This window comes from Taudactylus pleione, unplaced genomic scaffold, assembly GCF_031769625.1.
Source record: "Taudactylus pleione unplaced genomic scaffold, aTauple2 ptg000535l, whole genome shotgun sequence".
NCBI classification, from domain to species: domain Eukaryota; kingdom Metazoa; phylum Chordata; class Amphibia; order Anura; family Myobatrachidae; genus Taudactylus; species Taudactylus pleione.
The window spans coordinates 7,649,477-7,664,895 of record NW_028284937.1 but is presented as its reverse complement, the minus strand read 5'-3'; the positions used below and the strand labels follow the sequence as shown (position 1 = coordinate 7,664,895).

Below are 15,419 nucleotides of genomic sequence, written 5' to 3'. Positions count from 1 at the left end.
TTTGACATATAGTAAAAAGGTAGCCATATAAAACAAAACCATTATTCCATTGATTATATTTCTAATATCTGTGCAGACACTTGTAAAGAGTTGTTTCATTTAGGACAACATGATTATAATATATAACATATACAAAAGTCAGTGTGAGCAGTTGTTGGTGGTCCCTGATGCCCCCACCACCCTTATCAGTCTTCAGTTTCTGATGAGACAGAACACTACTTCTATCTGCATTATGCTAGGGATTGCTATCTACTGTTGATGGTTTTACCATTGATGGAAAAGAAGGCGGTAATGCTTTTTTCCCCCAGCTCCCAGTGTTCTGTTCAGCCCGGTCATCTTTGCTGATTGATCTGCTGGAAAGCTCTATCCCATTCAGCCCTGCCCCCCCTGTTTGGTCGATTGTCCACAGTAGAAATGCCCATTCAAGAGTGAAACCATCAATGGTTTCCAGTCTACAATTTTGTGCCATCTATTCAAAGCACAGATGGTACCATCGATGGTGATGCCTTAGATGGCCATCACTACATTATGCAAGGGGTGTGGGAAGGAATTTCTAGCACACACATAAAGGAAAAGGCAATATCTGAAAGATAACAAGAAATATGGTGGTACTTCAAATGGAATCGGTATGATTTACCGCCGGACTCATGTCCAGCGGTTGGAATCCCAACAGTGGTTGGCCGACATGGATGAAAATCCTGATCGTCCCTAAGGTAAGTATTGACTAACCTAATTTCCTCCCCTAACCCTAACCCTCCCCTAGGGGTGCCTAACCCTAATCTTCCCCTCAGTGCCTAACCACAATCCCCCCTGTAAGTGCCTAAACTTAACTCCTCCTTCCCCGCCGCCTAAACCTAAGTCCCCCGGGGGGGGTGACTAACCCTAAGTACCCCCTGGGGGTGCCTAACCCCCCCTTTCCCTAGCCTGAACCTAACCTCCTGGGGGGGTGCCTGACCCTAAGTCCCCCCCGGGAACCCTAAACCTAGCCCTCTCCCCCCCCTCCGTCCCTTCGATCGGGATGTCAGGCGCCGGTCTCTCGGCATCGGTAAAATGACAGGCGTCTAGATTTAGATGCCTGTCATTTAACCCTCCTTCAAATGGACTGGTTAACTGCTGTTTCACTTCAGGGTCCATAGGGGGTCCACAGGGTTGACCTTGGGGTATAGCTGGATCCACGGGCACCACGCAGTTAAAGCTTTTTCTGCTCCCAGGATGCACTTGGGTCCATTCTCCTCTATACCCCGCCCCCGAGCCACAGGCCACCTCAGTTTTAGTTGGTGCCCGGCCGGAGTCGGGTCACCCTGGCGCAGTGGGGCTTCATATGCAGCCCCTAAGCTTATTTTTATTTATTTTTTTAAATGAAGAGTTTATTTATTTATTTTTACTTCTTCAGAGTGGCAGCTTCAGACTGTCCATCTGGACGTCCACGCTGCCGCTCCAACAACCCCGCTGGCGCTGCAACGCCAGTACTGATCTGGGGATCGCAGCGGGACCCTGGAGTCAGTACTAGCAGGGCTCCAGGACCTCCCACAGACTGCTGCCGGATTCTACGGGGACAGGTAAGCCGCGGGCAGCGCATCACGTTGCCCACGGGGAAAAAGGCAGTCTCTCACCGCCTGGTCTCTGGGGACAGACCGGTGGTGCTAGTAGCGGCGGCAGGCTCCCCCTCTTTAGGAATACCCCACGTGACCGCTGGACCACCAGGGAATAATTGCTGGAAGGGAACCAGCGTCCCTGGGGTTAATCACTAACCAGGGGAGGCAGCCTTCCCTGGTTTAGCGGCTCCTCCCCTCAGCTCAGCGTGCCTTCTCTCATGTGTGCTGGCGTCGCTGAGCTGTTCCTTCTACGGCCACTCCCCAGAGCTCTCCGGCGGCCATCTTCTTGTGGCAAACGCAGATCTTCCAAGCGGTGCATGGACCGGCCCCCTGCGTACCTCTCCCCTGCAAAAGGACTGTGTTCACAGTGCTATAGCCCTCCCAGACCCTGAATCTGGGAGGTTGATTGTAGCGAAAGGTGCAGTGAGTATAAGTTCCTGCATGGTATGTGACTTTTGCTAGTGCTGCCTGTCTGTGCTAATTTTCTGCTGACTGTCGCCTTATACCTATCCCTTTCCCGCAGGTGTGTGGGGGAGGGGCGTTTTTCTGTAACCTCACTTATATAAAACAAAGTATTTGTGAGGTCAGTCACATACAGCGGTGTGCTACTCAGTACCATTTTGTGGGCTGTTTGTGTTGCATACTCGGGAGTACGCAGGTGTCATACGCCTCACCTCTTCTTGGTGATACATATTTATTGAAGATTTATTGTATCATGTCTGATGAGGAGAATGAGCTCTCTGTGGCTCCTGTATTGTTTTCCTGCAGACGCTGTTATCACAGGATGGTCTGTGCGGGCGGTGCCAGCTCTTGCCTGGCCCCTCTAAGCCCCCTACGGCGCAGGATCCTCTTTGGGCGATGTTTTTGCAGGTGCTGGCGTCTATCGCGGACAGTTTAGTGGTCCCGACTGCAGTCCCTACTAGGGCGCTGCCCCAGCCTACCATCCCCCATTTCCCGGGTATTCCGCATTTATTGCAGTCTCCCCCCGGGTCTCAGACTGTGGGTCCTTATTCAGGGTTGCCTGTGTATGTACAGTCTCCCTCAGTGACACAGCAGTCCATGGTGCCCTTTCAGGGGTATCCTCAGGAGGTTCCTCCACCCTGGGTGGATGTACTCTCCAGCTCTGTTCATAGTCTGGCGGCCTCGTCTTCGGCTTTTCAGTCGATGTTACAAAGTGACATGCCCCCAAAGGCGTCCAAGCGCCCTCGTTACGGCTTCACTGGCTGCGCAGTGCACGGACGTGTCTTCTGATGACGGAGAAGTACATAAGGACACTGACTTGGATGCCATGGCCCAGGAGGTTAAGACTAAGGGGGTCATTCAGAGTCGGTCGCAAGCGCTGAGCGCTCGCAACCGACTCGATGTTGCCCCACTGGGCATGCGCACGACGGAGCCGGCTCCATCGCTAGGGGTCTCGCAGCAGACGGGGCGAGCTGTCAATGGTGAGTGACAGCTCGCCCCGTTTGGGAGGCGGGCAGGGGGCGTGCCTGCCCAAACGGAGGCGTTCCTGCCGGAACGCTTGCCATTTGGGGGCGGCCCCACTGACATCATTGCTGATGTCAGTGGAGAGCTTCCTTAGGGTCTGGTCGTAAGCCCCTGATGACCGCGATGGTCTTGACCATCGCGACCATCACCCATGTGATCAGAGCAGGAAGCTCCCTGGGGCTTACGAGTGCCCAGAGCAGGAAGCTCCCTGGGGCTTACGAGTGCCCAGACCCAACCTTAGGGTCTGTACATAAGCCCCGATGACCATCGCAACCATCACCCATGTCGGTCGCTAGAGCTGTGGCTGTTAACCCACAGCTTAGCGATTGACAAGGAGGCGGTCGTTCAGGATGCAAGAGGCCGCCCTGATTCAGTGCGACCGCTTGCAACTATCGACCGCCTCTGAATGAGGTCCTAAGTCCTCCATTAATGTGCCGGCATTGGTTAGGGTGGTGCGGGCCATCCTTCACATAGAGGAGGATGCACCGTCTCCTAGGTCGAAGTAGCCTAATTTTAAAAAGGCTAAGGTAACTTCGAATGTTTTTCCCCTGTCTGACCAATTGACGGATCATATGGCGGAGGCCTGGCAGTTGCCCAGTAAGAGATTCCAACCACAGAAACGGTTGGCATCCAACTATCCTTTTCTTGAGGCTCATTGCAGGAAATGGGAAACCCCACCTGCGGTGGATTCCCATGTCACCCGCTTACTTAAAAGCGCTACTTTGCCATTACCGTCTATCTCCTCTCGGAAGGATCCCACTGACAGGAAAGTGGAGACTTGTTTAAAGTCTATCTACTCTCTCTCAGGGGCAGTGGCCCGTCCGTCCATGGCCATCTCTTGGGTGGCTAAAGCCGTTGAGAGCTGGGCCAACGCATTAGAGGATACTTTTCCAGACAATGCTCCGGATATCCAGAGAGCGTTAATAGGACAGATGAGGGATGCTGCTTCCTATATTGGGGAAGCATCGTTAGATGCCAGCCTGCTGACCTCTAGGGTTTTACGGTCCTTGTGGCTGCGATCCTGGAGAGCTGACGCAGACTCTAAAAAGGGCCTGGAGGCCTTACCTTTTAATGGGGAGTTGCTATTTGGTCAAGACTTGGACAAAATAGTGGATACTCTGACTAAATCCAAGTCAGCCTTCCTCCCTTCGGCTTCAGCACCTGCTAAGGTGAGGAGCTCCGCCTTTCGGTCCTTTCGAGTTCAGGGTAAGGCAAAAGGTCAGTCCTTCCAGAGGCAGTCGGCGACCAAGGCTGCCTCTAAGCCCAAGAAGCAGGCCTGGAGTGCTAGGCGCCCTTCTTCCAAGCAGGAAGATAAACCTTCTGCCTGACGGGTCGGGCCTCCCTCTGGGGGATCCCAGAGTAGGAGGCCGACTTCTTCAATTTGCCCAGTGCTGGCGCAATACCACGACGGATGCCTGAGTTCGAGAAGTGGTCTCCCAGGGGTACGCCCTGTCTTTTAGGCACAGACCGCCCCACCAGTTTTTCTGCACGAGTCCTTCTCAGGACAAAACCAAAGCTTTGCAGATTCAGGCAGCTATAGAGTCCTTGCTGAAAGCAGGGGTCCATGTTCCTGTTCCTCAGTCACAATGAGGGACGGGGTACTACTCTACTCTGTTTCTGGTGCAGAAACCAAATAGTTCTCATCGCCCTATCCTCAATTTTAAGTCTTTGAACAAGTTCCTCAGAGTTCCCAAATTCAGGATGGAAACGTTACGTTCCATCATTCTGGCGATGGAACCTGTGGATTACATGGTCTCCCTGGATATCCAGGACGCCTACCTCCATGTTCCGATAGCACCTTTGCACCAGCGGTATCTGAGGTTCGCTATCCTACAACATCACTATCAGTTTCCGGCGCTACCCTCTGGCCTCTCCACGGCACCAAGGGTATTCACCAAAGTGGCCGCACATCTTCGAAGCCAGAATGTACGGCTGCTGGCATATTTAGATGACCTCCTTTTGCTGGCGAGCTCTCCGGAGGTACTGCCTCAACATCTCCACATGACGATCGCTTGTCTACAAGCGTACAGGTGGTTGATAAATAGGAGAAAGTCCTCCCTGATTCCATCACAGTGGATGGTTCAGTTGGGAGCCCTGCTAGATTCTCGTCAGCAAAGGATCTGCCTGACTCCGGAAAAGGTCTCCTCCCTACAGCTGTGGATACACAGTTGCCTGAGCAGTTGCCGCCTATCGGTCCATTCGGCAATGAGAGTTCTGGTGTCGGCATTCGACATGGTGGAATTTGCCCAGTTCCATTCCAGGCCCCTGCAGGGGCTGATTCTATCGGAATGGAATGGGTTACCTCACCGGAACCGTTCTCAGATGCTGGTGTTGTCCCCGGAGGTTCGGCAGTCTTTGGCTTGGTGGCTTCAGACAGCTTATCTGGTCGAGGGGCACCCCTTTTGGATCCTGGACTGGGTCCTGCTCACAACAGATGCCAGTCTCCGGGGTTGGGGGGCAGTGACAGGCTCGTTGTCACTTCAGGGACGTTGGACTGCGGAAGAAGCACTTCTCCCCATCAACATCCTGGAACTGCGGGCTGTGTACAGGGCCCTGCAGTCGTCCGGCACCGCCCTTCAACCCTGAACTTGAACCGCCGATTCAAGTTCAATCCGACAACGCCACCATGGTGGCGTACATCAACCACCAGGGAGGAACTCGCAGTCGGGCTGCGATGTCGGAGGTGTCTCGCATCCTTGCTTGGGCGGAGTGCCACATTCCAGCAATCTCGGTGGTCTTCATCCCAGGAGTCCTCAATTTGGAGGCGGACTTCTTCAGCCGTCACGACGTGAATGGTCGCTTCACCCAGAGGTGTTTCAGCTACTCGTGGACAGATGGGGGCTGCCGTCTCTGGACTTGATGGCCTCCCATCACAATCACAAGTTGCCCGTGTACAGGTCAAGGGCAAGAGACGCAGGCGCAAGTCTGGTGGACGCGCTGTCGGTGAAATGGACATTTCAACTGGCGTACCTTTTTCCTCCGATATCCCTGCTGCCTCGGGTCCTGCGGAAATTCAAGCAGGATGGCGGTACGCTCGTGCTGGTTGCGACAGCGTGGCCCAGACGTCCTTGGTACTCCGATCTGAGGAGCCTCTCCATCGACGCTCCGTACCTTCTTCCTCAGCATCAGGACCTATAGTCTCAAGGGCCCTGCCTTTACCCGGATCTGGGTTAGCTGTCTTTGACGGCATGGCTCTTGAGACAGCCGTCTAAAGGTCTCGTGGCATCTCAGGTTCGGTTATTAGTACCATGCTCAGGGCACGTAAGCCTGCTTCCGCACGGATTTACCACAGGGTGTGGTGCACTTACTTTCAGTGGTGTGAGTCCAGAAACTATGATCCTCAGGTGTTCCGAGTTTCTAGGATCTTGGAATTTCTGCAATCAGGTTTGGACTTAGGTTTACGTCTTGCCTCCCTGAAGGTTCAGGTGTCCGCGCTGTCTGTGTGGTTCCAACAAGGGATCGCTACGCTGCCAGACGTTCACACTTTTTTCCAAGGTGTTCTCCGAATCCAGCCTCCCTTCGTGCCTCCTGTGGCTCCTTGGGATTTGGCGGTGGTTCTTCGGGTCCTGCAGGGTCCTCCTTTTGAGCCTCTTGAGTCGGTGGAACTCAAGTGGTTAACGCTTAAGACTGTTTTTCTCCTGGCAATTGCTTCTGCCAGGAGGGTGTCAGAATTGGGGGCGCTTTCCTGTCGTCCCCCTTTTCTGATTTTTCACCAGGATAGGGCTGTGCTTCGCACTCGTTCTGAGTTTTTTCCTAAAGTGATTTCGAAGTTCCACATCAATCAGAACTTGTTGTGCCAGCTTTTCAGTCACCTGATCTTTCAGCTGGTGAGGTTTCCTTGGATGTAGTCCGTGCTCTCAGAATTTATGTGGACTGGACTGCTTCCGTTGGGAAGTCTGATTCTTTGTTTGTCCTCTTTGGTTTTCACAGGAGGGGTTGGCCTGCCAACAAACAAACGTTAGCCCGTTGGCTTTGTTCTGTTATTTGTGAGGCTTATGCACAGGAGGGTTTACCTGTTCCAGCCTCCGTAAGGCTCATTCCACTAGGTCTGTGGGTCCTTCTTGGGCTGCTAGACGTGGCACCTCTGCTGTTCAGCTATGTAAGGCGGCCACCTGGTCTTCCATTCAGACATTTTTGAGGTTCTATGCGTTTGACACCTTTGCCTCTCAGGATGCATCCTTCGGGCGCCGGGTTCTCCTTTCTGCACAGGAGCGTCCCCGCCCTTAGTTGAACTGCTTTGGGACATCCCCAAGGTCAACCCTGTGGACCCCCTATGGACCCTGAAGTAGAAAACAAGAGATATGGTAAGAACTTACCTTTGTTATCTCTGTTTCTACGAAGTCCATAGGGTCCACAGGGCACCCACCCTGACGCACCTGGCTTCATATGGGCTGTGTGGCTGGTCACCGGTTTTCCATCTCCCATTTCTGTGAGTATGGTTTCTTGTGTGTTCCAGTCTTCCTTCTCTCTGTTTAGTCTCCTCCTCCGGCCTTGGTTGCTTACCAACTGAGGTGCCTGTGGCTCGGAGGTGGGGTATAGAGGAGGATGGACCCAAGTGCATCCTGGGAGCAGCAAAAGCTTTAACTGTGGATCCAGATCCAGCTATACCCCAAGGTCAACCCTGTGGACCCTATGGACTTCGTAGAAACAGAGATAACAAAGGCAAGTTCTTACCATATCTCTTGTTTTGTAGCTGGTGCTGTCATTGAATGAACAGGAAGTTTTTCTTTACAACATTATTATTCATTTTATTACTTGTTATTTATATGTCACCACAAGGATTCTGCAGTGTCTCACAAAGTACATAAGCATAAACAATGCACACATTGCAGAACATGGGATACACGCTTTATAAACATTGTTTCATTTGTAGTCACATTACACGGAATCGGTATGTAATACCGCCGGTCGCATAGCCGGCAGTTCGAATCCCAGCAGCATCAGGCCGACAGAGGAACAGATACCGGCAGTGGCAACCCAACAGCGCTGGAAATCCCAATCGTCCCCAGGTAAGTACTAACTAACCTAACCTACCCCCCTAACCCTCCCTTAGGGGTACCTAACCCTAACCTCTCCTCTAAGTGCCTAAACCTAACCCTCCCCCTTCCCCGCTGCCTAAACCTAAGTCCCCCGGGGGGCCTAACTCTAACCTCTCCCCGGGGTGTCTAACCCTAACCCTCCCTCCCCCTAGCCTAACCCTCCCTCCCCCTAGCCTAACCCTAACCTCCTGGGGGGATGCCTAACCCTAAGTCCCCACTGGGAGCCCTAAACCTAACCCTCCCCTCCCGTGGCTGTCCACTGGCGGCGCCCGGCATCCCTTCGATCGGGATACCGGGCGCCGGTCCCCCACCGTCGGTAAAATGAGCAGCGTCTACATCTAGACGCTGGTCATTTCACCCTCGCCGGGGTATGACAGTCAGGAAGCCGGTTGTCGGTATAATGTCAGCCGGCTTCCCGATTGCATCCCCAGTACACAGTGCCTGTTGAGCCTAAAGGTTTTGTGCCAATGTGGGCAGGGGTGGAGCACAGATGGGAAGATGGCCCTGCTTCTGAGAGCTTACAGTCTAGAGGGGAAATCCAGACAAACCGAGGAGACACAGAGCAGAGAGACAATGAGGAAGGAGCATTGAGGGGTGAGTTAGAATGAGAGCTGGAAGGCTATAATAAAGAAGAGTGGTTTTAGAGCTCATTTGAAGCTTTGGAGAGAAGTGGAAAGTCTAATTGAGGGAGGGAGAGCATTGGCAAAATCTTGGTGGCGGAGATGGAAGGATGTAATAAGTTGGGAGAAGAGGAAACAGTCATTGGCTGAGCAAAGTGGACGGCTGGGTGTGTGGAGGGAGATGAGGTCAGAGATGTATATAGTAAAGGACTGGGTGAGGGCTTTATAGTTGAGTGTGAGAAGGTTATATTGGGTTTTAAAGGAAAAGGAGAACCAGTGTAGGGTTTGTAGGAGAGGGGAGGCAGATGTACTACGTATAGAGAGGAAGATGAGCCAGGCAGTAGCATTGAGGACAGATCGGAGTGGAGAGAGGTGGGAGCCTGGAAGCCCAGATTAGAGGATGTTGCAGTACACCAGTCTACAGATGGCCAGGGAATGGATTAGGGCATTTGTTACCTCTAGAGTGAGAAAGTGTCTGATCCTGGAGATATTACAAAGGTGGAAAGGACAAGCTTGGGAGACGGACTGAATGTATGGTTTAAAGGAGAGGTCGGAGACAAGAATACCTACTAGACAGGGTACTTGCAGGATAGGTGAGTTGGTGAGATTGTTCATGGATATAGGGAGGAGAGGGGATTTGGGAGGGAGAGAAGACAATTAGCTCAGTTCCGCCCCCTCCCCTGTAACAGGCAGCAGCACATTGAATAGGGAGAGAGAGAGGACTGACAGCAGCAGCTTCTATCCCCAGCACACGCTGCTGTGTGCTAGGCTCTGCAGGGTCCAGGCAGCTAAGCAGCGGCAGTCAGTCCTTTCTCCCCCTGCATGATGTGCAGGGAGAACGATCGCACTGATCGCCCTCCCCCTGAATGTGCCACTGACCAAGCAGCCCCCGGTGCTCCTATGCTGCTCCCCTGCCGCGCATAGTTTTTTAATATTTGTAGGGGGTGTGGCCTCATAACCCACGTCTCCCTAATTTGGCCATGCTACCCCGGTACCTGGGCCCTTCACCACTCTCGACATCCCTGGGGAGGAGAAGTAGATCTGTTTCATCAGCTTAAAGATGTTATTGATGATATGATGTTATATTAATATATTTTAACTCCATTAGATGTTATATTTATTTTATTCAATCATTCATACAGTATATCGCATTATATGTCTATTATGACTCCATTAATTATATAATAAAGGTAAACTTTAAAATTAAGCAATGGCCACATACAGTATAATATAATGACAATGTAGGATAAGATTAACTCCTTCAAGACTGAGTGTCACTTTTACCTTTCTGATCAGAACCCATTTCACAATGTTGCTAAGTATCAAATAAACAGAGAATGTATTTTAGCAACTTTGTGAGGCTCACTGAATTTTTTCTTAGTACACAGGGGCTTTCTTCGGGTAGGTTAGCAATGTCAATATCTTTTAAAAGAATAGTATATTACTTTGACCCAGATAATGCTGCCACTTGTGGAAACTGAGAGAGCCAATTATCTCTGATCACCAACCACAAAGGCACCGTGGTGAGTCCATTTACAAACACACGTATCCTAAATAATACATTCCAGTAAGACATCACTGCCAGTGAAACCTCTGACGTCAGACACCAGTTTCTGCTTCAGATTAAAATGTTTATAGACATTGACAAACTGCTATATGATTATTATTACATGTCTTATTTTCTTGGAGGATTTATGCAAGGAGCTCCATGCACGGGTTGACGTAGTGGATGAAGAAAGATATGACATGGAAGCTAAAGTGAACAAAAGTATCACAGAGGTACTTGCACAGTCTGACAGCCCCCTAGGAGCTACTGACTGCAATTGATAAGAAAAAATCACGTCATACCTCCCAACAGTCCATGTTTGTTGTAGTATACTGCATTCCAGATTCAATTCAGGCATTGAAGCAACTATAATGGGTGCAGGGTGTACGGTGCACACAGGCCCCTGTGTGGCAGCCATTTTCCCGGTGATTTGCTCATTTGCACTAGAGATGTCTCCAGGAACATAGCATGGACGTCATATTCCCGGAGACCAGCGCATGTGCAGTAGAATTTGGACACCAAGCCATAGTCTACTGCACTGCCGGAGAAGGGGGGCTTGCATGGAGACTGCACACGGGTCCCCTCCTCTCTTAAACAGCCCCTGAATTCAAGGGTACAGCTTAATCTCCTTCAAGGGCTTTTTGACAATCCTGAATAAGTAGCAGAGAATAAAATATCAAGAAAACACTACAACACTTCATCACTTGAAAAATGGCAGTGAGTAACTTCATTGTTGTTCTTATATAGTGAGTTGATTTTTCTTTAGACTTTATTCAAAAGGTAAATTGCCTAAATTTTAAGGAAAGTGCATAAAAAGATTCCTCAAAGTATTTTTCAGGAATGAGGCGCAATGGTTATCTTTGCTTCCTACAGACAATGAGGCTTGATTCAAACCAGTTTCCAATCTGTATGGAGTTTGCATGTTCTCCTGCGCTTGCATGGGTTTCCTGTGGGTTTTCACCAAAAACATACTGGTGGATTAATTGGTTTCTGACAAAAACTTACCCTAGTCTCTCCATGTGGTTGGGAATATAGATTGAAGATCCACCGGGGCATGGACAAGTGTGTATTATTAAATAGAAATAGGATACAGAGAATTGCACTGAATCATTTAGAATCTAAATTACAAAATGCAAATGCTAAATTTGTAATCTGAGGTTTCCATTGTGCTATCTAAAATGTTTTCTCATCTTTACATAATGTATTGTCAATACGCAAAATCAGCCACTAGGTGGAACTCTCTGCATAAAGATGTTCTCAACATTATACGTGTAGAAGTAGATCGTCAGTCATTTTTAAAGAGCCGGCAACAAATTGGCCAAACTTCCAGGAAAGTGCAAACTTACAGTGTGATAATGGAAATCTACAGTATTTTATATAGTAAATTAAGCCATAAATGATAATGAGTGTGTGACACAAAGATCTGTACATTTAGAGGTTTGGGACCTATTTATGAAGCCTCTCGGCCTCGTTAATCATATGGCAATAGCAGTAGTGCAAAGAGGGAATCATTTAGATCCCTCCATCTGCAGATAGCAGGAATAAGTGATGTTAGCTTTTGGGACATTAACAGCAATTTAAATAAATAGGCACCTTAATGAGCAAAGAAGTATTTTTCTTTCTGGATCTACCATAATCGAATAGGTTATCTGTATCTGTAGAGAATCAGTGGGAGAACTAGAGTATTTGAACACTCATGACCCCTGGCGCAGGCTGTCTAACCTGTGAGTGATCGATAGGTGTTCTTAGGTAAATAGAATTGGTTCTCATTTATATACATAAGGGTGTGCTACAAATACATGAACATATCTAGGGAGTACTCTGTAAACACCTAATAGGGTTCTTGGTAAATCTAAATGACATCATGTATTGTGGTTACTTAGAAAATATTTCCCACTCTAATATGTAAAATGTAGGTATTTGAACTTATTTAGCAGTGATGGGCAACCTGCTAGAATCAGGCGTCCAATGGGACCACATTCATTTTGTTTATGCATGTAAAGAAGGTAAATAACAAGAATATATTTAATTTTTATTAATATTGTATCCTTCATGTGGTGGTCAGCAAAGGCAGCAGAGTGTTGGGGGTCAGCACTCTATAGCAGTATGGACCACTAGAATGCTCACTCGGTTGAATATTTGGTCTGATAGGGCTGTGCTGTTTTTCTAATACAGCTCTTTGAGTTACCATTTTTGTAATGTATTTATTTGGCTGTGTAAAACTACATCTGCTTAGTTTTTTAACCATTTCATGGGCAAATCATGTATGGACACACTAAGCACCTTGTTTTGGAAGTTTAAAATGGCCAGGGGGCAGCACAGTACCGTGTTTGATTATGCCATATACAAGTGTTTCTGGGATATCACCAATGTGTATAGATTAATGGAGCAACAGTTTGTGGAGGGCCTGAAGTCAGTACCAGCCATTGGGAGGATTGTATGATGTGAGAGTGGGCATTGCAAAGTAGAGTAAGTTAGGGCTGCCATACTTCCCGGATTTTCCGGGATCATACCTGGATTGAACCCTCTATCCCGGCTTCCTGAAAACATTCTTCCGGAGGGCAGCTGATCGGGTGGCAGTGGCGGCAGGCAAGCAGATGGCAGCGTCAGTTTAAATTTGGCGCCGAGCAGATGCGATGAGCCATTAACAGCTCACCACGTCATAGCACTGCCGACCGGAGCATTCAGTTCAACGACCGTAATCAAGCAAAGAAGACAGAGGATGAAGGAAGATTGGCGGCGGATGAATAAGGAAAATTGGCTGTGCCCGCCCAGTGGCAGAACAAAGAAGGTGAGGATCAGAGAGTTCTGCGGGTGGTGGGAAGCAAAGAGCTAACCAAAGCTCCCCACTGCAGCCTTTTCCAGCTTATGGGTAGGCAGTCTTGGCCACCGGTAATTTACCCCCTCTCCCTAGACCACCAGTAGTCAGGCCTCAGGCCTGTGGGGCATGTTAGAGGGCAGAGGGCCCATGCCACAAGTATAAGTGACTATGGGCATTAGGCCCAGGTCACTTTATATGCCCTATGGCACCAGTTCTCAAACTCGGTCCTCAGGACCCCACAGTGCATGTTTTCCAGGTCTCCTCACAGAATCACAACTGAAATAATTTGCTCCACCTGTGGATCTTTTAAAATGTGCCAGTGAGTAATGACTACACCTGTGCACCTGCTGGGTCACCTGGAAAACATGACCTGTGTGGGGTCCTGAGGACCGAGTTTGAGAACCACTGCCTTATGGTAAGGAGGCAATAGCCTGAGCCCATGGTGCGTGGCTGGGCATTAGCCCCAGTCCGCTCTTTAGTGGTAGATAGATAAGGGGGGGGGTCTCTACTGTGTGGCATAAAGCTCCTTAATCACAATATGTCACACTGTAGGGCCCCCTTATCTGCACTATAATGTGAATAAGGCACTATACTGTGTGGCATACTGTGTATAAAGAGCACCACTACTGTTTGGCATACTGTGTATAAGGGCACTATTAGTGTGTGGCATACTGTGTATAAAGGGCACTACTACTGCTCTGTTGCTCTATGGATTTGCATAGGGGCCCCAGAACCGCTCCTGTGCTGAGCTTGTGGCACAGCGTATTAGTTTTTTTTTTTACTTTTTGTGGGAATGACACGGCCATGCCTCCCTGATTTGGCCACACCTCCAGTGTGTACTGAGTTTTTATTTTTAAAATATAGCAACCCTAGAGAAGATGGATCTTTTATTTTTAAATAAAAAGTAATTGTATCACTTAAATGAGATGGAATGGAGAAGGCCCTTTTTAGGAAATTATGTGCTATGTGCAGGGCCCACAGCCATTTCTACAATGCAAAAGCAGTGTTGGCATGCACCTTGATATGCCCTGGCTAGACACATGGGTGTTAATCCACGGTGTTCTGCTATGCACAGTACAGGGCTGATGCAGAGATGAATTTACACCTATTGCCAGAGCTTATTCAGTGCTGGATTAACAGGGCGGCTGGAGTGGTTGCTAGTTGACCAGGGGCTCCCACACATAGCTACATAAGCAATGTCAGACTGGCTGTGTGTGTGGGTTTTGGGATAGCTAGGCCCAGGCTGCAATAAATGATGCTATGGCAGGCAACATTGTCAACATTGGTGGGAGGAGCTGACTGGGAGAGGCAAGGAAGAGGAGGAACAAGAAGGTCCCGGCCAGCATCAGTGGTATGGCTGTGGCATAGCAGACACTCCTTTGAAGACGCTGCTGCCTGTAGGCTCCAAGATTAGAGATCACAGGGAGGTTTGTAGCAGTGGGAATGCATAATGTTAACTGGGACACTGTGTGGCAAGATGTGACCTGGGGGGACACTGACATAAAGTGAACTAGAGTCAGTGGCGGATGTACATTATTGGGGCCCTGAAGCTTGAACTGTTATGGGGGCCCCTTTGCAACCAACAACAATAGGGCAACATCCAATAAAGTCCAAAGGGCCTTGCTGCCCTTGCAAGGACCTTGAAGCCCAAATGGCAGAGATGTAGAAACCCCCCAGAGAATGAGAGACTGTAGATAGAAAAATAGATAAAGAAAAACTGGTGCTCTAATCACTCAGGCGTTGTCTAATATAGAGACTTGCTGCTGACACCAGAGGGATACCTGCAAATCACCCTCAAAAAGGTACAAAAATATACAAATAAGGTGTCTGCGCTAATCACTATATAAAAAACATAGGCTGTGAAAATTATAAATATATTATTATTTTATTGAACATATGAAAAAAATGAACTGCAGTTCAACTCTAAAAACATATATAAACATTACACATAGAATGAAAAAATAAATTAATTGTTACATTAATAATCTAAACACATACTGTTTCCAATATATCATAGGAAAAAAGATAGATGTTTTAAACTCTATGGAGAGCCTTGATAGTAGTCAGCATATGTTGCTATTGGCAACCAGAATGATATCAATCTGTAAAGTAGGTATAGTCACTCTGTTGAAACCTGATATAGGGTATAGTGACTCCCTAAATTACAGAGCCGTGGAGCTAACAAAGTCTTGGTATGGTGAATATAATAGTGGGGGTCTCCAGACCAAAACCCGCAGTCCAGTATCTCACCTGTCCCAGTGGACTCAAAGCTCCAAAGATTCCCTAGGGACAAACTGCTCCTGCATCTCCCAG

The 15,419-nt window shown here is 48.9% G+C and overlaps 1 protein-coding gene across 1 annotated transcript in view; it reads left to right on the top strand.

Moving 5' to 3' along the window:
* TNNI3 (troponin I3, cardiac type) overlaps positions 1-15,419 on the top strand; it is a 59,397-nt gene that overhangs the window by 28,356 nt on the left and 15,622 nt on the right. The window contains exon 6 of the mRNA XM_088450968.1: positions 10,429-10,518. Within this exon, the coding sequence (XP_088307094.1) occupies positions 10,429-10,518 (90 nt within the window). The remainder of the gene's footprint in view (positions 1-10,428; positions 10,519-15,419) is intronic.